Source organism: Lithobates pipiens, unplaced genomic scaffold, assembly GCF_037356315.1.
Source record: "Lithobates pipiens isolate NorthernLeopardFrog02 unplaced genomic scaffold, aLitPip1_a1.2 Scaffold_18, whole genome shotgun sequence".
Classification (NCBI taxonomy): Eukaryota; Metazoa; Chordata; class Amphibia; order Anura; family Ranidae; genus Lithobates; species Lithobates pipiens.
The window spans coordinates 591,494,784-591,521,765 of NW_027507758.1; the positions used below are offsets into that span (position 1 = coordinate 591,494,784).

At 45.7% G+C, this 26,982-nt stretch overlaps 2 protein-coding genes across 4 annotated transcripts in view; one reads left to right on the forward strand and one right to left on the reverse strand.

Moving 5' to 3' along the window:
- LOC143989146 (fucolectin-like) overlaps positions 1-26,982 on the forward strand; it is a 565,918-nt gene that overhangs the window by 532,544 nt on the left and 6,392 nt on the right. Inside the window, exons 2-3 of the mRNA XM_077489171.1 lie at positions 17,383-17,482; positions 24,313-24,610. Of these exons, the coding sequence (XP_077345297.1) occupies positions 17,410-17,482; positions 24,313-24,610 (371 nt within the window). The 5' untranslated portion in view covers positions 17,383-17,409. The remainder of the gene's footprint in view (positions 1-17,382; positions 17,483-24,312; positions 24,611-26,982) is intronic.
- LOC143989147 (fucolectin-4-like) overlaps positions 1-26,982 on the reverse strand; it is a 378,380-nt gene that overhangs the window by 221,867 nt on the left and 129,531 nt on the right. The window contains exon 1 of one of the 3 annotated variants that reach the window (XM_077489175.1): positions 9,211-9,300. The exons of 1 other annotated variant lie outside the window; for it this stretch is intronic. The gene's annotated coding sequence lies outside the window, so the exon portion shown is untranslated. Of the gene's footprint in view, positions 1-9,210; positions 9,344-26,982 lie in introns of those variants that run through there. One more of the 3 variants, XM_077489172.1, reaches the window with a different exon arrangement.

Genomic DNA, 26,982 nt, shown 5'->3' on the forward strand with positions numbered 1-26,982 from the left:
GGGTCACCAAACCCTTTTTCGGACAATAACTTGCATATTAGCCTTTAAAATTAGCACTTTTGATTTCGAACGTTCGAGTCCCATAGACTTTAATGGGGTTCTAAAGTTTGCGCAAATTTTCGGTCCGTTTGCAGGTTCTGGTGCAAACCAAACCGGGGGGGGGGGGGGAGGAGGGTGTTCAGCTCATCCCTATGTGGGACACATTGTCTCACTCTCCATGCATAGGTATAAGACATCCTCAATATGGCCAGTAACACTTAAGTATTTTGTATGGCTAAAAGGTCTAGAAGGATCTCCGATATTCAAGTGTCAAGCCATGAACTACCTTGTTGCTGAAGGCAAAGTGGCTCTAGTCTCTTCCTCAGCACTATACAGGGGTCTGCATCTTTGCATCTGGGTTAGAACATCATCCTTATGGCATATCTAAACTAAAGTGTTTGGAGTACCACAAGCATTGGAAATAGATTCAAGGTTGAAGAGAGACATAGAATTGGTCCTTCGAGGAGAAAACAATAGGCTCTTCAGGCCTAACTGCATCAGAAGAAGACAATTGCTGTCCATTACAGACAATCGCAGTGGTGTGGATCAAGTTAGTCAAGGGGGCCTAGATGGCTAGGACAAATCCATAAATTAGAGATATAGCAGAGACTGCTTTTCCAGACAGATTGCGCATCCATGGACTGAACTCCAAAGGAGTCCCTCCAGAACTAATATGTTAACTATGAACTGGTCTACATTCAACACGTTGGGGGCCCATTTTAAAGTGAACTCAGCGGCCTTAGCCACAATACGTTGAAAGGCTGGCCGTAGGCCAGCCTGTATTTGTAGGAGGAGCCTGAGAGGGCTATTTAAACCTCCTCCTCTGTCAGGGCCAGTGTTGTTAGGATTTCTGGGTTCCCACCCACCCGTTCCCTAGTTTTTCATACATTCTCATAGTATTTTGTTCTTATTCTTACATTCAGGGTATGCCCTCTTTTCAGGCATACTGACCAGCTAGGCCAAGGCACACCTCAGGCCTTGGTTCTTAGGAGTATCACATTTCCCGCTTGAAGACTCTGACTACAAATTTCAGTCGTTAGTGGGGATAGATCTAATCCTCCTCTTAAACACTTCAGCATTACCCACCCTTGTCTGGTGATTTGGTACATCCCATATGTATATGCTGTCATGCTGTGTCAGGAAAGAGAAAAAATGTATACTTACCCGACAGTAATTTTCCTTTCATTATGCAAAGCATGACAGCATGTAGGTCCCGTCCGAAAGGGCTTCACAGTGATTCTAAGTTATGAGAATGCTGCCTGCAGGGAGGAGACTTGCTTATATAGTATAACCGGTCCTTGAATAGGGCAGCGGGTGGAGCCTACCCATATGTATATGCTGTCATGCTTTGCATCAGGAAATTTAATTACCGTCAGGTAAGTATAACATTTTCCCCTTCATAGCTTACTAGTAGGACTCATTTAAACTTGCAGGTGTGTCCGAGCCTATATATATATATATATATATATATATATATATATATATATATATATATATATATATATATATATATATATATATATATATATATATATATATAAAACAAATTTTATTGAGTGTTTACATTTTGCAATACAAAGATAGAAAAGACTAATGATCACTGGAGATCATGCAAAATTCCAATAGTGAACTGACATCGAATGCACACATATACACGTAAATCTTGAATGAAACCAATAAAGATATCACATCGTTCTGTAGCTGGATATTGCTTATAATACTATACTGCTTATAATACTGAGAAGTCAAGTGAACCAATAACATTATATCTATGCAATAGATTCTCGAAGTAGCTTAGCCAGTGATTCCAAACCCAAGGAAACATGGCAAGTGCCTATTGGGTTCATCTGAAATAGAAAAGAATAAGCTGCTGATGGTAAAACACTGCTAGTTTTAGAGGCGCTTTACTGTCGTTTTAGCAGCACTAGTCGGCCGATAGCAGGGGGCTTTTAACCCCATGCTAGTGGACAAATAAAGGGTTGAAATGCGCCCGTGTGGCGCTGCTGCTGAAACGCTTTGCAGGTGCTTCAGCAGCAGTGCCCATTCATTTCAATGGGCAGGAGAGGTGTATACATGGCTCCTCCACCGCCCCAAAGATGCTGCTTGCAGGACTTTTTCTAATGTCCTTCCAGTGTGGCGCCCCAGTGTGCAAGCACTCAGGCTTTCACACTGGGGCTGCAGGGGAGGTGTTTTTTAGGTGCTTTACAGGTGCTATTTTTAGTCCAAAAGCACCTGAAAAATTTCTCCAGTGTGAAAGGGGTCTTAAAAAAAGGGGGGGGGGGGCGTGAAGTAGAAGTAGACAGTCAGGACTCCTCATTCCTGGGTCTAGAGAGGTGAGCCTCATTTTTACCACCTCATTGAGCCCCCCCCCCCCTTAACCACTTCCCACCCGGCCAATGTATATATACGGCCGGGCGGGAGCCGCCTGCTCCTGATAGGACGTTCAGGAACGTCCTTCAGGAGTAGCGGGATCGCGCGCGCGCTCCCGCGCAGCGGCGCGATCCCGATGTGCTCGTGTCACCCGGACACGGCACATCTCAGATCGGCAGGAGGGCTCTGTGATTGGCCCTCCTGATCACATGACGGCCGTGTCCAATCACGGCCGTCATGTGATGTAAACAAACAGCCGGTTGCTAGGCAATCGGCTCTCCTCTCCTCACACGGAAGTCACCGCTGAGGAGAGGAGAGCAGAACGCTGCAGCCGGCTGATGATCAGTGAGTATGGGCTGCTTTTCACAGCTTTTTACTCACTGATCATCAGTGTAGTGTCAACACACAACACACCACACAGTACAAACACAGTCCCCACATATGTCCCCAAAACACACATGTCCCAAAACATACATGTCCCCAAATAATAAAAACACATGTCCCTAATAATAAAAACATGTCCCCCACATATGTCCCACTAAAATCACATGTCCCAATGATTATCTGCACACATATGTACGTGATCACCTGCACACATATGTACATGATCATTTGCGTACATATGTCCGTGATCACACAAACCAATTATTATACACTTAACGGAATTTTTTTTACCAAAAACATGTAGCAGAATACATTTTGGCTTAAATTTATGACAAAATTTGATTTTATTGGATTTCTTTTCAAATAGAAAAAAGAAAATATTGTTTTTTTCCCAAATTTCCGCTTTTTTTGCGCTTATATCGAAAAAAAAAAAAAACGGAGTCGTGAATAAATAACACCAAAATAAAGCTCTATTTGTGCGAACAAAATGATAACAATTTCATTTGGGTACAGTGTAGCATGACCGCGCAATTGTCACTGAAAGCGCTAGAGCGATGAAAGCTGAAAATTGGGCTGGGAAGGAAGGGGGTGAAAGTGCCCTGTATTGAAGTGGTTAAGCTGCAAAGGTGTTGTCAGATTCCACAGCCAAAATGCTTTGATTTGAAGCTGCAACAAGAATTCTAACGCATGCCACTTTCAGTGTACACTTCTTTCTGCTGAATGCAAGCCATTCAGGTGAATGGGGTCATGCTGCAATCCCTGCGCAATTGTGTACAATGCTTGCATTTGCAGTACAGTAGTGCTGCATTTAGGGGATTAAAACAGGTAGAGAGTTGGTGACATTTCACCTCTGTATTGCCTGGCAAACACCTCTGAAAAGCAATCAGACTTTTGATTGCTTTTCAGAGGAGCAGCAGTCCTTGCCACAAGTGTAAACAAGCTTTTACTGCTGATTCAGGTGCATTTGACAATATTTAAAACATATTGTATTACCTTTTATTAATAAAGATGTCCTTTAACATGCGGTGTATATATACACACTAAAATCGGCATGCAATAAAATGATATCAATTAGTGACATACAGATCTGTGTAATGAAAGCTGCACTGTGGGACGTTGCATCCAAGAGGCACATCATCCTTACTGCTGGGCAAAAACAATATCATTTTATTGCAGTGATTTTATATGTATGCTAAAGCACACTGTTATTACTATTAGGCCTCATTCATGTAGGGTGTATTGCTGTCTGCAGTTGGGGCCATGCACCTGCAACCATTTCAAATTGGGAGCAGTGGCTGTGTGTCCGCGCAGCCATTGCTTTCAAGCTAACATCAATGGGACTGCCTGCTAGGGGGTGCAACTAATACCTGTGCATCCCCATACGAATAAACATAGCGCTTGTACAGGTGTACATTGTAATACACACTGATTCGAATCCCAACCACGACACTATCTGCCTAAAGTTTGCATGTTCTCTCTGTGCCTGCGTGGGTTTTCCCAGGGTACTTCGGTTTTCTCCCACACTCTAAAGACATGCTGGTAGGTTAATCGGATCCTATCTAAATTGGCCCTGGTATGAATGTGTTAGGGACCTTAGGTTGTAAGCTCCTTAAGGGCAGGGACTGATGTGAATGTGTAATGTATATGTAAAGTGCTGTGTAAATTGATGGTGCTATATAAGTGCCTTAAATAAATAAACACAGCCTGCGTGACCAGTAGGGTTGCCACCTGTCCAGGATTCACCCGGACAGTTCGGGTTTGGAATCATGTGTTCGGGTTTCAGACTGCCTGAAACCCGGACACATTATTTAAACTGGACTATGGCCTCCCAGCAGGGTTGCTGCATACAGTTGTCTAAGCTGAGAGTGTCTGTTACACTCTTTAACACTGCCCAAAGCCAACACTAACAATCCCCCCAAGCACACACACAGGGGAAAGAGGGCGCGATCTGCGCCTCCCCCCCCACCCCACCCCCACCCCTACCCCTACCCCTCTGTGTCTGTCCACACTCCGATCCCTGGTGCTGAGCCCCAGAATAGGAAAGTAAGGCGGGCCGGAAATTTGAAGTCCAGCAGCCTCAGATACATCTGGATGAGAGGTGGTGAGTGAGCTCACCATCCATCCCTGTCTGTGACTGAAGTCTCCCCCTTCTCTCTCCTGCCTCTGACTAAGTACACTAAGGCAAATCAGGGTTCTCAGAGCACCCCTTACATCAGATTTCCCCTTTACACCAGAGGCCACAGTGTTTCCCCTTTACATCAGAGTCTTCTCCGTACATCAGAGTTCTCAGGGTCCCCCCTTAAATCAGGGTTCCTAGAGCATCCCTTATGTTAGAGTTCTCCCTTACATCAGAGTCCCCCCTTACAGTGAAAGGGAACTCTGCGAGTTCAGATGTAAAAGGGGAACTCTGTGGGCTCTGATGTAAAGGGGGACTCTTGTTCTTAACTTCATATGATTAGAAATGTTATTAAATAGCAAAATATATATATAGTTTATACTATAAAAAAAATTGCTGTGCGCCGCTAAAGTGTTCGGGTTTGACTTGAAGAAAAGGTGGCAACCCTAGTGACCAGGCCTTATTTTGGTGTTCCCTTAGAGCATGTTATACTGCACAGATGCTTGTGCTGTGTAATTTGGCCCCCTGTGACACCTGAAATACCTGTCTGATCCTACCAGTTTCTGCCCTCCCCTCTGTACGCTGACCACGATATATCAGGGCTGCTGAGCCCTGTAACAGTGGAGTACATGCCTCCGTCATCCACAGCCTGCGCTCCTGTGTCTGAGTCTCCTCTGTCCTCCTCCCCCCTCCCTCCATGTCTGTCAGCTCCCTGATCCTCCCCTCCTGCTCTAAAAAAACTGTTGTTTTTTTCTATAGTTCCCTCTGATATAGAACATTAGGCTCCCCAGTGGATGTCATTTATAAAAATATGGAGTATAATAGCTTATGTCAGAGTGCTGTCCAGTGCTCACATGACTGCCCGCTGGTCTCCTCTCTTCGCCTCGGCTGACATCAGCGGGGGTTTCCCAGCACCCCTCCCCCCGCAGCTATCACATCGAGAGAGGAGACCAGCAGACAGTCAGCTGAGCACTGAATGGCGCTCTGAAGTAAGCTATTATACAGCATATTTTTATAAATGACATGCACTGGGGAGCTTACTGTTATATATCACATGGAATTTACCTTATCAAACACTTTAAGCACTTTTTGTCTTTTGGGTAGTCTATATCATTTGCTTTTTATATAGCAGCTAGGAATAAATAAATGTTAAAAGAAAGGAGCACAGTTTTTTTTCACATTAAAAGCGTTTATTGAGTTAAAGGAAAAGTAAACAGTAATACAACTGCGAACAAGCTTAAGTAAATACAGATAGTATTGTACAGCGTTATACCCCAATTCAGCATACAATTCGTACCCTAAAATGATGTTACCCACTGTACCTGGGGTGAGAAGGCTAACTATAATTCAAACATTGTAATCAAGTCACATGACTAAAGCCAATCTGTACTGAACATATTTGCATACTGTGTCAATATTCTGACCTTATCCACAGTCGAGGTCTGATAATGCGCTCGTTTTAAAAAAAAGAAAGAAAGCAAGAACAAATAATGAAAATAAGGGAAAAAGGAAAGAGTGAAAGTGGAATGACCAATTTAACCTCTAGCATTACATTTGTCTCCTAGAAGCTGAGCATATTTTGTAGAGTAACGGAACACTATCCAAGGCGTCCAAGTAGCATGAAATTTTTCCACTGATTCAGTGGCTTGAGCCACTGTTTCTTCCATAGTATATGTCTCAGATACCCTGAGCAGCCACTCACCCACCGTTGGGGCACTGGGGGACTTCCAATGCAGTGGCACCAGGGACTTGGCTGCATTGAGTAGGTGTTTAAGCAAAGAATGTTTGTATCTCTTCAGGGGTACATCAGTAATGTGGAGGAGACAGCAAGCCGCATCTAACGTGATTGAGGTGTCCGTGATTTGAGCTATCAAATTCCTCACTTCATCCCAAAAGGGCGCCAGTTTGGAGCATCCCCACCATATATGTGTAAGCGTACCCACCTCACCTTGGCATCTCCAACACATTTCCGGGACCTGAGGAAACCATTTGTGCAGTTTATCAGGAGTATGATACCAGTGCGTCAACATTTTATAGCACGTTTCTTGTGTTCTCGTGCTAATAGAGCACTTATGAGCCAGTGTACATGCCCTTCCCCATTGGGAATCCGTAATGTTCCTCTGTAGACCTTGTGCCCATTTGTTCCTGAACCTATCCTCCTCTTGTCCTTTCACCTGTTGCAACCACTTATAGGCCAACAAGGTCGCCTTGTGTAATCTTTCGCCTGAAGCACATACCTCCTCGAGGTCTGTGAGCTGTCTAATGAAGTGTCGTTTGTGTTTTGAGGAGGTGACAAAGCTCCTGATCTGGAAATAATTCCATAAGGAAACGCTGGATCCCCCCAGTCTCTTCTAAGGGTCTCTAAATCTTTCATTTTGCCCCCAGAGAGACAGTCTTTTACCAGTCGTGGGGCGTTAGAATCTGTGTCGTGAAGCAGGACGTTCTCTATACCTGGTTTAAAGTCGGGATTACTGTAGAGCGGTGTTAGAGGGCTGAGGGGGGTAGTCACCACAAACCGTTTTGAGTTTGCGTGTAGAATTGATAGCGTAGTCTCTGTCAGGGGGTTCAAACTAATCGTGTTCTTGAGGCTGTTCAAAGAGAGCCAAGGGGAAAAGCGCAATCTGTTGTCTGTTAGCATATCTTCCAGTCTTACCCAATCTTTGTCCGCCATATGACAATGCCAATCAATTATCCTAGTAATATGTGCTGCTACCTGATATTTCTTAAAGTCGGGTAGTCCCATCCCCCCGTCAACTTTTGGCTTCGACAAGAAGGCATACTTGATCCTCGCTCTCCCATTGTGCCACAGGAAGCGTAAGGCCAAGGATTTAAGTTTAAGAAAAAAGCTTCTGGGGATGGAAATTGGTAATGCTCTAAATAAATAGGTCAATCTGGGCAATACCGACATTTTCAGGATCGCCGCACGACCGAACCACGAGAACAACCCCGTATTCCATGAACCTAGGTCACATTCTATCGTTTTCAACATTGGGATAAAATTGTGTTCAAAGACTTTTTTGGAGTCTGGAGAAATCCAAACCCCAAGGTACTTGGAGCACAGTTTTTTTTATAGTGTTGTGTTTTTTTTTTTTTTTTGCCTCTTGTGAAATTACAAAAAATGTCCTTATCTGCCTGTACAACTTGAACTATGAGCTGTGCACCTCAATCACACCTCGGTCTAAAGTAGGCTACACATGATCGGAGTATGTCCGATTGGAACATTTTGTTGGAAAATATTTCCAGCAAGTTGGAAAATTTGCTCAGACGGAAACAGTCCGATGCATACCACACACAGTCGGACACACAGTCAGAATATCCAACAAAACGCTCCGATCGGACACATTCCGTTGGAATCTCCGACTGTGTGTACAAGGGCTAAGAGTGGGGGTCAGACTGCTCTTCTTCCTGTCTCTTCTTGTGATGTGACATATTACATAACCAAAGAGGAGATGGAGAAGCTGTCTCCATGCCCGGCAGGTGCCACGCTGAGATTGAGATAGTAACTTCTAAATACACATCAAAATGAGGGGTGCACAGTTTGCCATCTTTGCCCTGGGCACTGGATGACTTTGTCTTGGCATTGGGTGTAGCAAAAAGTCACGAAGTCACAACACAAATTCAGTATTTGTATATGTTTTAGTCCCTGTCTGACTCACAAATTTCCTGACCCAAAACAGCCTTGGTCATGGGGGATCAAGAAATAAAAAATCTCAATATCAGGACCAACAAAAAGGATTTGTTTGGGTGCTGCCATCTTTTTTATCAGGCAAATGAGGTGGGAAGTGCCCCTACATATAGCGAGAAAGAGTATACATGAGTTTGTAATATATTATCAATGCAAATACCCTCTTCCAGATATGATAGGTCTTCCAGGGGATCAATTAGTCTTTAAGATATTTTAAGTAATATATTTTAAGTAATGCATAGACTACTGGGACAACTAGATTTGGAATTTTCAGAAACTCCTGTGTATTGGTTAACATCAATCCCTCCAATTTTTCTATATTAATAATAGCAAAAAGTTCAACAAAGTCCTTGGGATTTCGAAATCTGCAGATTGAATTAAAACAATCCCTGTTGATCCTCCTGAAAAAGGTTATTCTTTAGCACCTGTTATAGAGTGACATTTATCCCCCCCCCCCCCCCCCCAAAAAAAAAAAAAATCTGATATAGTACCTAACTTTAGTGTTTAACTACCAATACTCTTTATAGCTACAGTAGTTGCAGAAACTATACCTGATCCAGACACTACTAAACTGTGAACCATCACCAGTCTATGCATTCTAAATAAAGTTACATACCTGAAGACTAATGAAACGGCAGTAGCAAAAAGAACCAGGACAATATTTCTCCTCTGAATCCTGGAAATTCCTTTTTTTTCTGGCTGTATGTGGCTCAGTTAACTGCTATTTATATGATTTGCTGCGGTTATACTGGCAGATGGATGGCATAGTTACTTCCCGTATTTCCAGATCTGTCAACATTGATAATAATTCTAGGAATGTACTGAAAAAATTATCTTTTTATTGTGGCACTTGATTTTTTTGCAATGAATTTCCTTATAAACTACCGTATTTATCGGCGTATAACACGCGCCGGTGTATAACACGCACCCCAAGTTTAGGAAGGAATTTTAAGGAAAAAAACTTTTAGGAGGGAAGTTTAAGGGAAAAATTTATTTTTACATTTATATGCCCATCAGTGTCATCTGCAGCCTTGTCCACCAGTGCAGCCTTGTCCACCATTGCAGTCTTATGCAGCCTTGTCCACCATTGCAGCCTTATGCAGCCTTGTCCACCATTGCAGCCTGCGGCCGAAAGCTTCCGAGAACGGCCGAAGGCGGCCGGAAGCTGCCAAGAAGAGCCGAAGGCGGCCGAAAGTCGCCTTGAAGAGCCAAAGACGGCTGAAAGCCGCCCAGAGGCTCAGAATATCGGGGGATCGGCGTATAACACGCACCCACAATTTTCCCCTGCTTTTAAGGGGAAAAAATTGCGTGTTATACGCCGATTAAATACGGTAGGTGTGTGACTTTTCTCAAGAAAGTGATGTAACACTGGACAACAAAGGTTTCACTTTCTTAACTCTTTTGGTTATATTGTATAGATTTTTTGACTGTCAATAACTAATATAACTTGTCATTTTCCATATCGCATATCGTTTTATAAAAATATTCTGTTTTCACAATTTCTTCTTACATATATTTTAAGTTTACTTTCCTCTTGAGTTATAAAATTTATTTTATTTTATCTTATGCATATCCAGACATGCACTCTGGGCAAATTGCAGACAATTTGTGAAGCTAGTACAATTTGGGCATGCCTAGGCATGCTCAGGCTGGATTGATGCTGCCTGAAAAGGCTAGAAAAAAAGCAGATCAATGATAACACGATTCAAAAGTATATCAGCACTTGGACAAAATGACAATAAATATGCAAGCAGCTAGCACCAATTAGTTGATTACAAACCATAACATACAAAATATAAAAAGTGCGGGGCTAGAAAGCATAAAAACAATTCATAAAAATCCAAATGAATCTATAATCATACTGCAGAATCCCCACACTAGCTTCTGTGAGATAGATGTACATGCACACTCGACACAACGATGAAGAGGCAAGCCTGCTTACCAGAAACGGTAGACCCTAAAATAATAGAGAGGCCAATATGGGCCATGCTGAAAGTGATAACTTAATAAACCTCCAGGCTTCAGCTCAATTCCATCCATTGATTAAAAAATTGCTTTGTTATAGGAGACTCATAAGCCACTTCCAAAAAGATCAGCACCTTCAGAAAGGCCTGGTAACGGACAGAGTGCAGCGATGAGTAGTGAAAGGGCCAGCATGACAGAGAGAGAAGGGCACAGCAAGGGTTAAGTTTTTGGAGAAGGTTGTAGTGATAGGGGGTGGCCAGAAAAGAAGGGGAAGGGAGGATATAGTAAGTGTAGGCAGGAAGAGGAGGAGGATCAGTCTAGCCGAGGGACACGAGGAGTAAGAGGAGTTTAGGTAGCATAGGTGAGGTACGGCTGTGCTAGATGGCTGATATCGAGCAGATTTTTGCCCAGCTTAGAGCGGCTGCCACCTGCCATGGACCGGAATGGCTGGAGCGGCAGGTGGCACAGCTGATCAGTACACAGGCTGAGGCTGGGGGGTCAGCCACGCCAGGCGCACGGAGGTCTCGGTCTGGTCTGGACCCGTCCGGCCCGCCGGCGAAGCGTACACCTGCTTCCGCCGGGCCTGGGCCTGGAACGGAATCCTCGGCTTCCGCGGCGCTCAGTGGGTGCCCCCCCGCTCAGCGGAGGCAAGATGTGGATCCGGGCTCCCTCTTCCCCCCAGCGCAGAAAGGGGTAGGCCTCAGCGTGGGGCAGTGCTTCATACGACCGCCGGGCCTTCCTCATCCTCGGCTGGCGGTTTGGACGGTTGGAGGTGGGACCAAGATGGCGGCCGGAGGCTGTTGCGGAGCACAGTGGCGGCAGTATCTGTCGGGCAACATGGATCGGTGGTGGGTGGAGCTGCAGACGAGCGGAGAGGCCGGAGGGGGCCTGGGAGACCTGTTAACAGACCAGTGCCGGTGAGAGCACAGAGCCCCTGCATGCTCCCGGGTCCTGTCTGAAGGGGAGCTGAGCGCATCTGACCTGGAGGGTCCGCAGGAGCGTCCGTCAGCGGTGGAGGCAAGGAGAGTGGCAGCGGGGTCCATCCCTGGTCGGCCCGGTAAGTTGGCTTCTGTGTCTGTCTCATGTGGTCCATGTTGTGTCTGGGGTTGTCGGGGGTGGGACAGGGGCCGGGGGGTGTGGGTCAGGGCCCGGGGGGCTTGCTGGGCCAGTCGGTGTCGGGTCGGCTCCGGTGGGTTCCGAGTCTCAGTTGCAGGCTCTTTTGGGGGGGCTGCGGGATTTGGTGCAGCGCTTCGCCAAGGACACCGGTGGGCGGGCGCCACAGGCGGCGGTGTGGGAGCCGCAGGTCTCGGGGTACGCTGGGGGGAGAGGGTGGCGGGGGAGCCGGCGCCGGCAGCAGTGGGTCTTCCCGCAGTCGAGGTGGAACCAGCGGTTTACGGGGGCGGCACCGGTGGGGGCGCCGGTGTCTGGAGACAAGGCGGCATCCATGGAAGGGGGAGGTAGGATGGATGTGGTTTGCATTGCGGCAAAGTGCGAGGTCTAGGTGTGCTTCGAGGGACCGTTGGGATCTGTCAGGTACTCACCAGAGCCGAAGTGCTGAGAGCGGCTTCCCTTGCAGCTGGGTGCACAGTACCCCTGAGGATGGAACAGTGGGTACAGGGCACGGAGAGGCACTCGTTGCCAGCAGGTGACTAGTATGCAGAAGGTCTTCTGAAGGAAGAGATGCCCGTGCAGATGGTCTTGGAACTGGTAGAAGGAAATGCTCGGCAGGGGTTCTAACACCTGGAGTGAAGGCCGAGGGTTAAACACGGGTATCAGTACCGTGAGACAGAGGATATTCCAGAGGTAGGCTGAGGGTCAAACACAGGTATCAGTCCGTGAGGCAGAGGATATTCCAGAGGCAGGCCGAGGGTCAAACACAGGTAACAGTCCGTGAGCCAGCAAGGCTAAGTGCAGAAAACAGAGGATATTCCAGAGGCAGGCCGAGGGTCAAACACAGGTATCAGTCCGGGAGTCAGCAAGGCTAAGAGCAGGAAGTCCGTTAAACAAGCCAGGGGTCAGATCAAGAGAAAATCAGAGTAGTCTTCAAGCAATCCGGGTCACAACAGGAAGTGGTAAACAGGAACAGGAAATAGAGGAACACAGGTGAGCTGAGGAGACAAACCAGCAAAGACACAGAGCACATTGATGCCTTTTATAGGCCTGTTAGGCCAATCAGGTAAGGCCTATAGCCATGTGCACAGGTGTGCACATGCGCGTACGACATTGTATTGTATCACGCATATGCGTGCATCGTTGTGCCGCTCTTCCCCGCAGGCGCACGGGGAAGTGCCGACGTTGAAGTCTGGTGATCCTCTGACAGGATCGTGCTTGAAGCTGGAGGTCAGGGAGAAGATCGTGAAGGGTGAGTACGTGGAGATCTTTTCGCTGCTGCCCCTTGAGAAGTTTAACCTCGACAGGGTTAAACCCAATGATAGCAAGAAGGAGGATGAGGAGAAATGACGTTATAGGTTGATGCCGAGAATATTCACAAATTGGCTGCAGGCATTCGCCATTATGGCCAGCGTGATTGGTGAGAAGAACCCCGAACATTGTTCGATGTTATTCTGCTATTTGGACGCGGTGGGTGAGGCCTATAGGGTTTACCGGGGCATGGCTTGGCTCAGGTATGATGAGCAGATTTCCGTCAGAAGAGAGCTGTTCGTCCCTCCTTGCGGTGGAACCACAAGGACATAAGCCTCTGGATGAGGTTGATGTCCGCGGAGCGGGCCCCCAACCAGTTCAAGGGGGGGGCGGGGGTTCCTCTTCCTCGGGACAGCCGGCCTCTACCAAACGGGGAGTCTGTTGGCAGTTCAACGACGGCACTTGTAAGTTTGGACGTTTCTGCCGCTTCAAACACAAGTGTTCCGGCTGCGGTGGCGTCCCACCCAGGTTCCCTATGTTTTAAGAAAGGAAAGGGTCGAACCGGGGACTTTGCTAACAAAAGGGATGCCGGTGAGGGGGGAGAGGATGGCCTGATCAGGTACCCAGATCAGGTGGCTGCCCGTCTGCTGCAGGAGGGATTTGCGGAGGGTTTTCGTATCCCTAGCTCCTTGACCATGATTCCGGAGGTGGCACAGAACTTGCGGTCTGCATTGCTGCATCCTGGGGTGGTGGGGGACAAGCTGGGGAAGGAGGTGGCGCTGGGATGCATGGCGGGGCCTTTTCAGGATCTTCTGATTCCGGGGTTGGTGGTGTCCCCCCTTGGGGTGGTGCCCAAGAAGGAGCCAAATAAGTTTTGGCTGATCCACCATCTGTCGTTCCCTCAGGGGGGGTCTGTCAATTATGCGATTGACCCAGAAGCCTGTGCGGTGTCCTACACGTCCTTCGATGCCACGGTGGGCTGGGTGCATCGGTGCGGGCAGGGGGCCTTGTTGGCAAAGACAGATATCGAATCGGCATTCCGCCTTCTGCCTGTCCACCCGGACAGTTTCCACTTGTTGGGCTGCTGTTGGCAGGGCAACTTTTATGTGGATCGTTGCCTGTCGATGGGTTGTTCAGTCTTGTGCACTTTGTTTGAGACCTTCAGCTCATTCGTTGAGTGGGTGGTCTGGGACGTTTCAGGTTTGAATTCGATAATTCATTACCTGGATGATTTTCTGTGCGCGGGCTCGGATGAACACTTGCGCTGTTTTGCTGTCCACATTACAGCATATGGCGAGTTAGTTCGGGATTCCTTTGGCGGGAGATAAGACGGAGGGCCCGACGACTATGCTTAGCTTCTTGGGGATTGTGATCAACTTGGAGGCTATGGAATGCCGCCTCCCAGAGGGCAAACTGGTGGCCCTCCGTGAGGAGATCCAGTTGGTGGCGGGGATGCACAAGGTTCAGCTGCGGAGTCTCCAGTAGTTGCTGGGCAAGCTGAATTTTGCGTATCGGATTATTCCCATGGGCAGGGTGTTTTGCCGCCGGCTGTTAGCGGCCACCGCTGGGGTTCACTCGCCCACTCATTCCATACGGCTCACGCGGGAGCATCGGGAGGATTTGAAGGTGTGACACACCTTTCTGGCGCAATATAACGGCAAATCCCTGTGGCTGAGTGGTCCTATGAGCAACTGGGATTTGGAGCTATTTACAGATGCCGCGGGGTCGACCGGGTACGGTGCATATTTTGGGGGCCGTTGGAGTTCATCCCCCTGGCCTGCAGAATGGGTGGAGATGGAATTGTGCACGAATCACCGGACCAGGCGCGGTGGCCCGGCAGAAGAACCGAAGAGGGGGACAAGACCCCCGAAGTCGGGAGAAGAGGCCGGCGGCGGGGAGGAAGAAAGCCGGACTCCTCCGCTGGCAAAAGAGCTACACACACATAGCGGAGGAGTCCGGCGAGAAGACCCCCGAAGACGGAAGACCCCCGGCTGTGCAATAAAATACTTTTTCTCTGTGTTGTGTGTTTTATTGTACTTTATTTCACAGGTGAATGGGTAGGGGTACATTGTACCCCATACTCATTCACATAGGGTGGGGGGCCGGTATCCGGGGGCCCCCTTCTTAAAGGGGGCTCCCGGATTCCGATAAGCCCCCCGCCCGCAGAACCCGACAACCAACGGCCAGGGTTGTCGGGAAGAGGCCCTTGTCCTCATCAACATGGGGACAAGGTGCTTTGGGGTGGGGGGGCCGCGCGGCCCCCCCTTCCCCAAGGCACCCCCCCATGTTGAGGGCACGCGGCCTGGTACGGCTCAGGAGGGGGGGGTGCGCTCGCTCGCCCCCCTTTCCTGGCCGGCCGGGTAGCGTGCTCGGACAAGGGTCTGGTGTGGACTTGGGGGGACCCCCACGCCGATTTTTTTCGGCGTTGGGGTTCCCCTTTAAGCCCATTCCAGGCGGCGGAGCCCGCGACGTCTCCTTCGCGGGCCCCGCCTACCTGTACACGCGCTTGAAATGGGCGGATTTGCCTCCGCCTTACGTGGGCGAGTCCGTTCATTTCAAAAGTTGAGCGAACTGTTTGCCCAACCTTGTTCGTCAAACAGTCCGCTCGTGTGTGGGCAAGTCCGCTCATGCAAATTTTGAGCGGACTGTTTGACAAACTGTTTGCCGAACAAGGTTGGGCGAACAGTCCGCGCGTGTGTACGTGGCCTTAGACTGTGTGAGAACAGAGGCTAAATAATAATCTTGGAAATCCACATACCCTGTTCCCCCAGCTTGACATTTCTTCACTAAGTTTGAATGAGCACATCTAGATTTTTTACCCTGCCAGATGAATCTAGAAAACAGAGTCTGAAGGGATTGGAAATATTTTAACGGAATTGGAATGGGGAGAGTTCTAAAAAAGTATAAAATTTGTGGAAGGTGAAGCATTTTAAATGCTGCTAAACGTCCCATCCATGAAAATTTTAAATGCTGCTAAACGTCCCATCCATGAAAATTCATGGGATGCTAATTTAGTGAGATTTTCTTGTAATGCATTACAAAGTGGAATATAATTATATTGGAACAGTGTTTTACATGAATTTGATAATTGAATACCCAAATATTTTATTGTACTTTCAGTCCATGTATAAGGGAATTGTAATTTAAGATGTTTAGTAGTATTTTCATCTATCCCCAAGTTCAATATACAAGATTTATTCACGTTAAGCCTGTAATAAGAAACTTTGCTGAACATATTTAGTGTTTCCTGAATTTCCGTTAAGGATTTCACAGGATCAGTAATCATAAGAACAAAATCATCTGCAAAAAGGTTGATTTTATGTTCTTGTTCAGCAATGGTAACTCCTAGAATTTTTTTGTTGGACCTAATACTCTCAGCTAGGGGTTCAATAACAAGGTTAAAAATTAGGGGGGATAAGGGGCATCCTTGTCGTGTACCATTTGTTATTGGGAATGGAGGTGATAAAGAATCCGTAGTATACACTCGAGCCAAGGGGACAGAATACAGGGCTAATATTGCTTTGTTGATTTGACCTGTTAAGCCAAATTTATTCAGAACTGATGACAGGTATCCCCAATGAACTCTATCAACCGTTTTTTCAGCGTCAAGCGACAGAAACAGGGATGGCGATTTGGTGAGTTCTACATGGTGTATTATATTTATCATTCTTCTTGAGTAAGGAAATTGGTCTAAAATTTTTAGGTGAAGATGGTTCCTTATCTGGTTTTGGAAGAGTTACAACAAGAGCATTCACCATTTGATTGGGAAATGATGAAGAATTGGCTGCTAAATTATAAATGTCACATAGTATAGGTGCTAGAGTAGTTGAATAGTAGAATAGTTGAGAGGAGCCATTAGAACAGTGATGGTGAACCTTGACACCCCAGATGTTTTGGAACTACATTTCCCATGATGCTCTGGCACTCTGCAGTGTAGTGGAGCATCATGGGAAATGTAGTTCCAAAACATCTGGGATGTCAAGGTTCGCCATCACTGTATTAGAATATGAGGATGGTAATTCCTCATCCATTTCAGGTGGATGGCTAGCAGAAAGGTTTTTGTGAGTTTTATTATTTTTCCTCACAGCTCCGGCGGCGCCATCTTGGATTTTAGTCAGCTCACTGCTCTGTTTAAATGTAAATGATGACAGCTTTTTTGGTCCCTTTTCTTGTCCTCTTTTGCGAGACATTATTGCCCCTACTGTCCCAGGAGTACTGCAGAGTATTTAGGTATGTTTTTAGAGGAAAATACCTGCCTGTTTTTTGCTGTTAAGCGTCCGGCTGTGGAGAGCTCTAGGCTTAAGCAACCATCTTCTTCAGCGCGCAAGCCACGCCCCCCTATATTGATTTATTTTTAATGGTTATGTGTACACAAACCTATGAATTCAAACAGCAGACGCAGTCAAAATCAGTTTTATGCTGCACCTAACATTTTGTTTATTTTCCCCACATTTTCCTTTAGGTGGATTTCTGTAAAACCTACTGAATCATGAGAATGATATTTCTACACACCATCACCTTCTTGGGGATCCTCTGTGGAGTTTCTGCCATGCGTGTGACCTGTACGTTTATAACTGGCATTATTGTAATAATACATTAATCCTGCATAACCCGCATATACTGTAAATGATCAGATATAGACGCATATGGCAAGATGATAGATAGATAGATAGATAGATAGATAGATAGATAGATAGATAGATAGATAGATAGATAGATAGATAGATAGATAGATAGATCTGAGGATGATCTATCTATCTATCTATCTATCTATCTATCTATCTATCTATCTATCTATCTATCTATCTATCTATCTATCTATCTATCTATCGATCTATCTATATATCTATCTATCTATCTATCTATCTATCTATCTATCTATCTATCTATCTATCTATCTAGGCATCTATCTATCTATCTAGGCATCTATCTATCTAGGCATCTATCTATCTAGGCATTTATCTATCTAGGCATTTATCTATCTAGGCATTTATCTATCTAGGCATCTATCTAGGCATTTATCTATCTAGGCATCTATCTAGGCATTTATCTATCTAGGCATCTATCTAGGCATTTATCTATCTATCTATCTATCTATCTATCTATCTATCTATCTATCTATCTATCTATCTATCTATCTATCTATCTATCTATCTATCTATCTATCTATCTATCTATCTATCTATCTATCTATCTATCTATCTATCTATTTATCTAGCTAGGCATTTATCTATCTAGGCATCTATCTAGGCATTTATCTATCTAGGCATCTATCTATCTAGGCATCTATCTAGGCATTTATCTATCTAGGCATTTATCTATCTAGGAATCTATCTAGGCATTTATCTATCTAGGAATCTATCTAGGCATCTATCTATCTAGGCATTTATCTATCTAGGCATCTATCTAGACATTTATCTATCTAGGCATCTATCTAGGCATTTATCTATCTAGGCATCTATCTAGGCTATTATCTATCTAGGCATCTATCTGGGCATCTATCTAGGCATTTATCTATCTAGGCATCTATACCAAGAATATATGCTAAAAATGTATTTTAAAGGTATGTTTTTGTAATTAATTTGGGGGCTGATCACTTTTAGGGCTGATGGTACCCGCCCAGACAACTCTGGTAAACAAAAAGAAAGGCAACTTCATAGATAAATAGGAATCTATCTATCTATCTATCTATCTATCTATCTATCTATCTATCTATCTATCTATCTATCTATCTATCTATCTATCTATCTATCTATCCTGCCTGGAAGAATTAAATATTGCCATGCATTTAAGCACATTACATATATGTTTATACTGTGATTATTTTAATCTTAACATTTAAACATACTTTCTTACATAAACGTCTCCTCCTTTTGTAATGTATGTAGAGGGGATGGGGGTTTCAGACTCTTTAACCACATCCTGAAAGGTGCATTTTCACCTTTAAACTCTAGTTCTGACTATCATCTTATTATCTAATTACAATTACCTTTCATCGGCCGATTCCGTTGCTTCATATCCAAATCTCTATGCATAGGAAACAGCATATATAAATAATTGACCCAAACAACATGTTGACTCATACACTGTTCAACTTTTATTATCCCCAGCATGGTGTTAAGTATGGGTAAAATATGGGCGTTACCAGCCACTGTCCACCAATAAGGGGTACATATTCAAATGACACATTTCCATTTTAACATGCAATCAACCAATCAGTCATGAACTCTTTAACCACTTCCCGACCAGCGCACGACGATGTACGTCGACAGAATGGCACGGGCAGGCATATTGGCGTACAGGTACGTCCAATATTCGATGCCGCCCTGCCATCGGGAGCGCGCCGCCAGCGGCGCGCTCACGCGCTGATCGGGACCCCCATGAGTCCGGTCGCGGGACCCGCGGACTCGATCGCCGCGGGCATCCCCGCGATCGTCTCACGGAGCAGCCGAATGGAGGAAATGCTGTGTAAACAACATTTTTCCATTCTGCCTTGCAACTAGTGAGGCTGATCTCTGCTCCATGTGATTGGAGCAGAGATCAGTGTACACTAAATGAAAGCCCAACCCCCCCACAGTCAGCAACACTCCCCTAGGAACACTTAACCCCTACACTGCCACCCACTGGTTAACCCTTTCACTGCCAGTGTCATTTACACAGGAATCACTGCATTTATATAGCAGTGATTACTGTATAAATGACAATGGTCCCAAAAATGTGTCAAAAATGTCCGATGTGTCTGCCATAATGCCGCAGTCACAATAAAAATCGCTGATCGCCGCCATTACTAGTAAAAAAATAAAATAAAATAAAATTATTAATAAAAATGCTATAAAACTATCCCTATTTTGTAAACGCTATAACTTTTGCGCAAACCAATCAATAATCGCTAATTGCGATTTTTTTTTACCAAAAATATGTAGAAGAATACGTATCGGCCTAAACTGAGGGAAAAAAATGTTTTTTTATATATTTTTGGGGGATATTTATTATAACAAAAAGTAAAAAATAATGCGTTTTTTTCAAAATTGTCGCTCTATTTTTGTTTATAGCGCAAAAAATAAAAACCGCAGGGGTGATCAAATACCACCAAAAGAAAGCTCTATTTGTGGGAAAAAAAGGACGTCAATTTTGTTTGGGAGCCACGTCGCACGACCGCGCAATTGTCAGTTAAAGTGACGCAGTGCCGAATCGCAAAAAGTGGTCTGGTCTTTGACCAGCAAATTGGTCCGGTCTGAAAGTGGTTAAGCAAACCCATCATGTCGCATTATTATTATGTCAGATTTAAATGCAGACATCTCATGACACATACGTAACTTCCTATGTCTGGTTTCATTTTCAACACAAGACCCATTTATACAACAACACATATTTTTTACTTAACCTCCCTGGCGGTATGATTATTTTGGATTTTAGGTGCTGAAAGTGGTACCATTATTTTGCATGGAAATTTGGTGTTTTATGTTGTAGGCCTGTAATTCTTAAGCCGCGTACACACGGGCGGACTGTATGGCCTACTTAGTCCGTCATACAATCCGACGGACAGTCCGTCATACTTTCAAATGAACGGACTTGACCACACACACCACTTTTTGAGCGGACTAATACGGCGTACTAAGTCCGCCATACTATCCGCCCTACTTTTGAAATGAACGGACTCGCCCACACACGCGGAGGAAAGTCCGCTCATTTCGAGCACGTCTCCAGGTAGGCGGGGCCCGCGAAGGAGACGTCGCTGAGCCCGCCGCCTGGAATGGACTTAAAGGGGAACCCCAACGCCGAAAAAAATCGGCGTGGGGGTCCCCCCCAAGTCCACAACAGACCCTTGTCCGAGCACGCTACCCGGCCAGCCAGGAAAGGGGGGCGAGCGAGCGCCCCCCCCTCCTGAGCCGTACCAGGCCGCGTGCCCTCAACATGGGGGGGTGCCTTGGGGAAGGGGGGGGGCACACGGCCACCCCACCCCAAAGCACCTTGTCCCCATGTTGATGAGGACAAGGGCCTCTTCCCGACAACCCTGGCCGTTGGTTGTCGGGGTCTGCGGGCGGGGGGCTTATCGGAATCCGGGAGCCCCCTTTAATAAGGGGGCCCCCGGATACCGGCCCCCCACCCTATGTGAATGAGTATGGGGTACAATGTACCCCTACCCATTCACCTGTAAAATAAAAGTACAAAAAAAAACACAACACACGAGATAAAATACTTTATTGCACAGCTCCGGGGGTCTTTCGTCTTCGGGGGTCTTCTCGCCGGACTCCTCCGCTATCTTCTTGTAGCTCTTTTGCTAGCGGTGGAGTCCGGCTTTCTTCCTCGCCGCCGGCCTCTTCTCCCGACTTCGGGGGTCTTGTCCCCCTCTTCGGTTCTTCTGCCGGGCCACCGCGCCTTCTTATAGCTCTTTTACAGGCGGTGGCCCGGTCTTCTGTCGCCGCCGTCGCCGCCGCCTTCCGTTCTTCTTCTTCTTCTTCTTCTCCAGGAGATGTTGCCTCGACGATCTCTCCGGCCGGAATGCCAGGGACGCACTGCGCGGCCACTTATATAGGGACAAGGGGCGGTGTCACATGGCTTTATGTCACATGGGTTGGTCACATGGGTTGATGTCACATGGGGACTATGACATCGTAAGGGGGCGGGGAGCAGCAAACGACACACATCCTTGTGGGTGCTGCCTTTTTTTCTGTTGGTGGAATGTGGTCCATAAAGTGCCGAACCAAGCAGGTGTTCTGGGTTCACAATGCCAGCAGCACAACTGCCAGATCTGTTTACAGACATTGGTGTTTGGTGCCTGAGCAAAATAAGTTCGGCAACTTTCCAAACAAAGTCCGCATGAACAACAGGCTTGTCACTCTTTTTTTTTTTTTTTTTTTTAGAAGAATGAAAGCATTCCACAGGCACTGCTCCAGAAGATGCCTGAAGATTTTTTTATAATATTTTTTCTGTTGCTTCCTCATGGCTGGGTAAAAAGTCATGGCCTGGTCAGCTCGGTCAACACCTCCCATAGTATGGTTGTAGTCCATCACGGCTTGGGGCTTCATGATGTCTTTTCCACCTTTTGTGTGTACCATGACAGTAGAGGTGTTGTGAATGGTACTCATTAGTCACACATCTTTTTTGTTGCGCCATCATTTTTCCTTTTTGCCAGGCAACTATTTCTCCTACCTTGAGTTTTTTATTGACAAAGGTTGGTGGCAAGTCACGCTCTAACAGTCCTGTATGCATCTGTTTTATGCTGCAAAAGGAACTCATAGAGTTCTGGAGAACTGTAAAAATTGTCTGTGGTTACACAGTAGCCCTGATTCAGCAGCGGTTCAATCAGAGTAAGCCCGGAAGTGGTTGCCAGTCCATAGTTACCGAAGCTTCCATTGAACTTGGTTCCTTTCCCGGTGTAAAGTATGGAATTCCATATGTACCCAGCGCTGGATTCACAGAGCATGAATGATTTTATTCCAAAACGTGCCCTCTTGGACCAATAAACTGTATCCAGCTGAGTCTTCCTTTGTAGGCCATCAGACTTTCGTCGATACTGATGTCTCTATCGGGTACATAGGTCTTCTGGAAATTTTGCTGAATCATTTGGTAAAGCCCCCAAATCTTTTTGAGTTTTGGTGCTGGATGAGAAGTCTCGTCGAATTCCTCATTATTCTCAAAGTGCAGATACTTCATAATAAGGGAAAATGTGTACTCCGACATGACGATACCAAAAAAAGGAGTTGCTAGCAATTTGTTGGTGGTCCAGTACCACTTCTGCAGGGGTTTCCCAACCATTCCCTGAAGAATTATGAGGCCCAGAAACTTCCAGATGTCCTCCTTGGTTACTGGTTCCCACTTTCTGCTCCTTGCAAACCTCTGATGCATAGCAGCTTGTTGTTCGTGGTACCGATTTGTCTCCATAACAATTTTTTCTATAACCTCATTGGTCAAAAAGAGTTGGAGGTATGCCAATAGGTTGTCATCCACATCCACTTTGATACCAGGTGTTCCAGTAAATGGAAATCTTGGGGGTCCTGCATGCTCGGTACAGCAATCAATTGAGCACCAAGTCTGCACATCACTGGGCAAAGTCGCAGGATCATCGCTAAAATCGCTTTCCGTGCCTGATGACGGACTTCCCCACGAATCTCTATCACTCACTTCTGCAAGCAATTCTGTATCTCTGTCGCCTTTTTTCAAACAGGTCATATGGCGCTTTTGAGGTAGAGGTGCGCTTTTTTGATGCCATGGCCGCTCTGCAGTTTCCAGACACAAAGTATAGTAAAACGGCAGGCAGGGGCACTGGATAAGGCAATGGGGGCAAGCTAAGGTCATTTTTATTTTATTTAGTAATGTAATCCAATAGGATTACAATGTATCAGTGTGTTTGTGCTTTATACTTTTTGAATTTGGTGCTGGTTCCACCTACCTGCGTCGCTACGCTCGCAGGAAACGGAAGCCAGGGCACACAGTGCATCGGGCGGAAGGTCCGGCCGCCATACACAGCGGAGATACATCGCGGGATCCCGCAGACAAGGTAAGTTATCTCTTTCTGGATCCAGCAATGCAATCCCGAGTGTGGCTCGGGGGTTACTGCTAATGGTACAAAAATCTCACCCTGAGCCACTCTCTGGAATACCGTCAGGGGGGTTAATCATCAAAGTGATAACTTTTAAAGGAACAGTCACGTATTAGATTACAAAACACAAGGGGGCTTTTTTATGACCCTTTCACTTCCTTTTCACTTTGTTATCCTAAATGGACATCACATGAAGTGCCGATTTCGCAGCCGTGGGGACGTGTGGCAGCGCAATCTGTCACCGGCCATGTTTCTGGGACACAGACGATGACTGATCAGAGTACTGGCTCGCTGGTGGTACCATGTGAGCGCTGTGGCAAATCAACTGCCACTCGTGACAGTATGTAAAAACAAATTGTGTTTTTTTTTTTCGTTTATTTGCTAAAAATTATGACAAAAAAATACACTTCAAAAACCCACAAAGCACCTTACTAAATACCTTGGACTGTATATTTTCCAAGAAGGGGTAACTGGGGGGGGTACTTCTACTGTCTTTGCATTTTAGGACCTCAGGAAATTAGTTTCACATTTTCAGATATATAACATAGTTTGCGGACTCAATAACTTTTACACGGACTAAATAATATACACTGTTAAATGTGTTCAGGATGGGTCATGAAATCAGATAATCATTGGCAAGTAATAGCACACTGACTATGAATGACAGGGCAGGTACTGTAAGTAGGAGGAGCTAGAAAATGTCTACTACTAATAGAAAATACAACATTTCTGTAGTGATAAAAGCTATTAAGAATCCCCCATGTGCTTCTGCACTATATCTCCTGTATCATCTCTCTTACTGCTTATAAATTAAGTAATATAGTGCTCTACTTTCACATTGTCTAACAGATCGGAATGTTACCCTTCAAGGTCGAGCAACTATGTCCACAATTATAGACGATTACCGCTGGGGCTTCCATTCAGCAGCAATAAATGCAATAGATGGGAACCAGGATCCGGATGTTATCCATGGTTCCTGCTCACATACACACAAACAACTGTCTCCTTGGTGGAGGGTGGACCTCCTGAAGCCATACAAAATTGCCTACATCACCATCACTAACAGAAAAAATTTCAGTGATAGAATGAATGGTGCTGAAATTCTCATTGGGAACTCTCTGAGTGACAATGGAAACTATAATCCCAGGTAAGGATGATGTTTGCATATTATTCCCTTTTAACCACTTCTGCTCTCATTTCTATATATTGTACACCTTATGGACCAGAGAAGTTTTTGTATTTCTGCTATGGGGCTTTGATAACTTTCTCATTACTTGAAGTGGAACTTTGCCTACTATTTTACACCCTGTTATGTGCTGAAGCTGTGATGCCAAGAAATGGCTAAAGGGGTGTGGAAGTGCTACTGCTCCCTCCGCCTTCTGAAGCTGCAGGGTAGTTAAACGGATCCTCGCTGGCCTGCCCTTCCAGATCACTTCTCTAAACAAGGTATCCATCCTGTGGAACCACTTTGTATACAGCCAAATTGGGGCGTTATGAAGTAATTAAAGAAGATGTGGCATCCAAATCATTTTAATTAGGTTGCCACGACCTGCCACAGATAGTGGCAGGCATTTCCACACTTTTATTTTTCCCCTAAATTTGGCCAATAACGGGTCAATATTATCTAAGGTATGAAGTTGGGGGTCCCTAGAAATATTTATACCCAAGTATTTAAATGTATTCACCACTTGGATCTGGGGCACCTCCTCAGGCAGAGGGCCTCCCAAAGGGTCTATGGGTAGCAAGCTGGATTTTGCCCAATTTATCGTTAACCCAGAGATTTGACCAAATCTATTAATAATATTTATGGCTTCTAGAAGGGAATCCTGCGTGTCTCCAAGGAATAACAGAAGGACATCTGCATATAATGCAAGTTTTTCCTCCAGATCAACTCTTCTAAAGCCCCTGACCTGCTCAGAGGATCTGAGGGCAATAGCCAGAGGCTGAATCGCAGTGGCAAAGAGGAGGAGTGACAGTGGATATCCCTGTCTCGCCCCCTCCCCAATCCAAATTTATCAGAGTGTTCATTGTTCTCCTTTACTCTGGCCTCTGGGGTTTTATAAAGCATTTTGACCCAGTTGATGAAACCTGGTCCAAGTTGGACTGCTTCCATTGCCTTCCAGAGATACTGCCACGCTAAACTGTCAAAGACCTTGGCAGCATCCAAAGACAAAATAACCCTCTCTCCACCCCCGTCCATTGGGACCTGGAGATAAAGCCGCCTTATATTTGTTCTAGTCGTTCTTCCAGGCATTAAACCTGTTAGGTTGGGGTGGATGAGTTTCGCTATGACTTTGTTCAACCTAGCCGCCGAGACCTTTGCAAGGATTTTCATATCTGTATTCCGCAAAGCAATGGCCCTTTATGAAGCAACATCAAGAGGATCTTTGCCCACCTTATGTATGGTAATTGTAGTGGAATCCATCATTAATGGGAGGAGTACTCCTGTTAGCAGCGAGCTATTCAATACTCGCAGGAGCTCAGGAAGCAATACCTTCCCATAGTGCCAATCAATCTCGGCTGGGAGGCTGTCTGGGCCTGGGGATTTCTGCCTCGCTATCTCATTAGTGATCTTCTGGATCTCCTTTAGCATTATAGGCTGGTCTAGCTCTGCTCTGTCCATCTCAGTAAGAAAGGGGAGATTCAGGTCCCTAAAAAAACTATCCATTCCCTCCCCCATCTCGTTCTGGCAAGAACTGTACAGGTCCTCGTAATATTCTTTAAATGTACCCACTATTTCTGGAGTATATGAAGTAGCTCTTCCATCCACTGTAGTAATCATAGGTACCACAGAAGTGGGGGAGTTTGCCATGACCAGTTGCGCCAGCATGCGGCCCACACTTTCCCCCTCCCTAAAAGCGGCTTGTCTCAGAGAGATATTTATTTTCTGCCTTCCGGAGAGTTACTAAACGGTAATTGTGTTGCTCTTCTGTCCAATTCCTAAGTGTGACGGTTGTCGGGTTATTAATATATTGTTCTTCCACTATTGTTACCCTCTGCCCAATTAGTCACTCCCACTCCTTGGTCAGTTTTTTTATTTTGAAATTTGTTGTATCATTATACCATGCAAAAAGGCCTTCAAAGTGTCCCAAACTATTCCTTCTTAGGCAGTGCCCTGGTTCAAGTCAATAAACTCTCCCAGGGATACCAATATCTCATTCGGGTCTCCCATCAGTTCAGTCCAAAAGGGGCTTAACCTCCACCCCCCTGGATGATTACCTTCCCCCAACTCTAATGACACTGTCACCGGAGAATGATCCAACAGGCCTCTTGGATTATAATTCACATTTTTTATCAGGGGCATCATCTCATCATTCCCCAAGACTAAATCAATAGTGGAAAGCGTTGAGTGTTTCCTAGAAAAAAACGAATACTGAATGATTACGTGTTCTCCAGATGTCTCTTAATCCGGTTTCTTTCAAAAGTTTAGAAAGCCGGGCATCCCCTGCATTACCTGTATAAAACCCTGGGGGGAACCTTTCTAATTTCTGGTCCATTACCATGTTGAAGTCCCCTGTT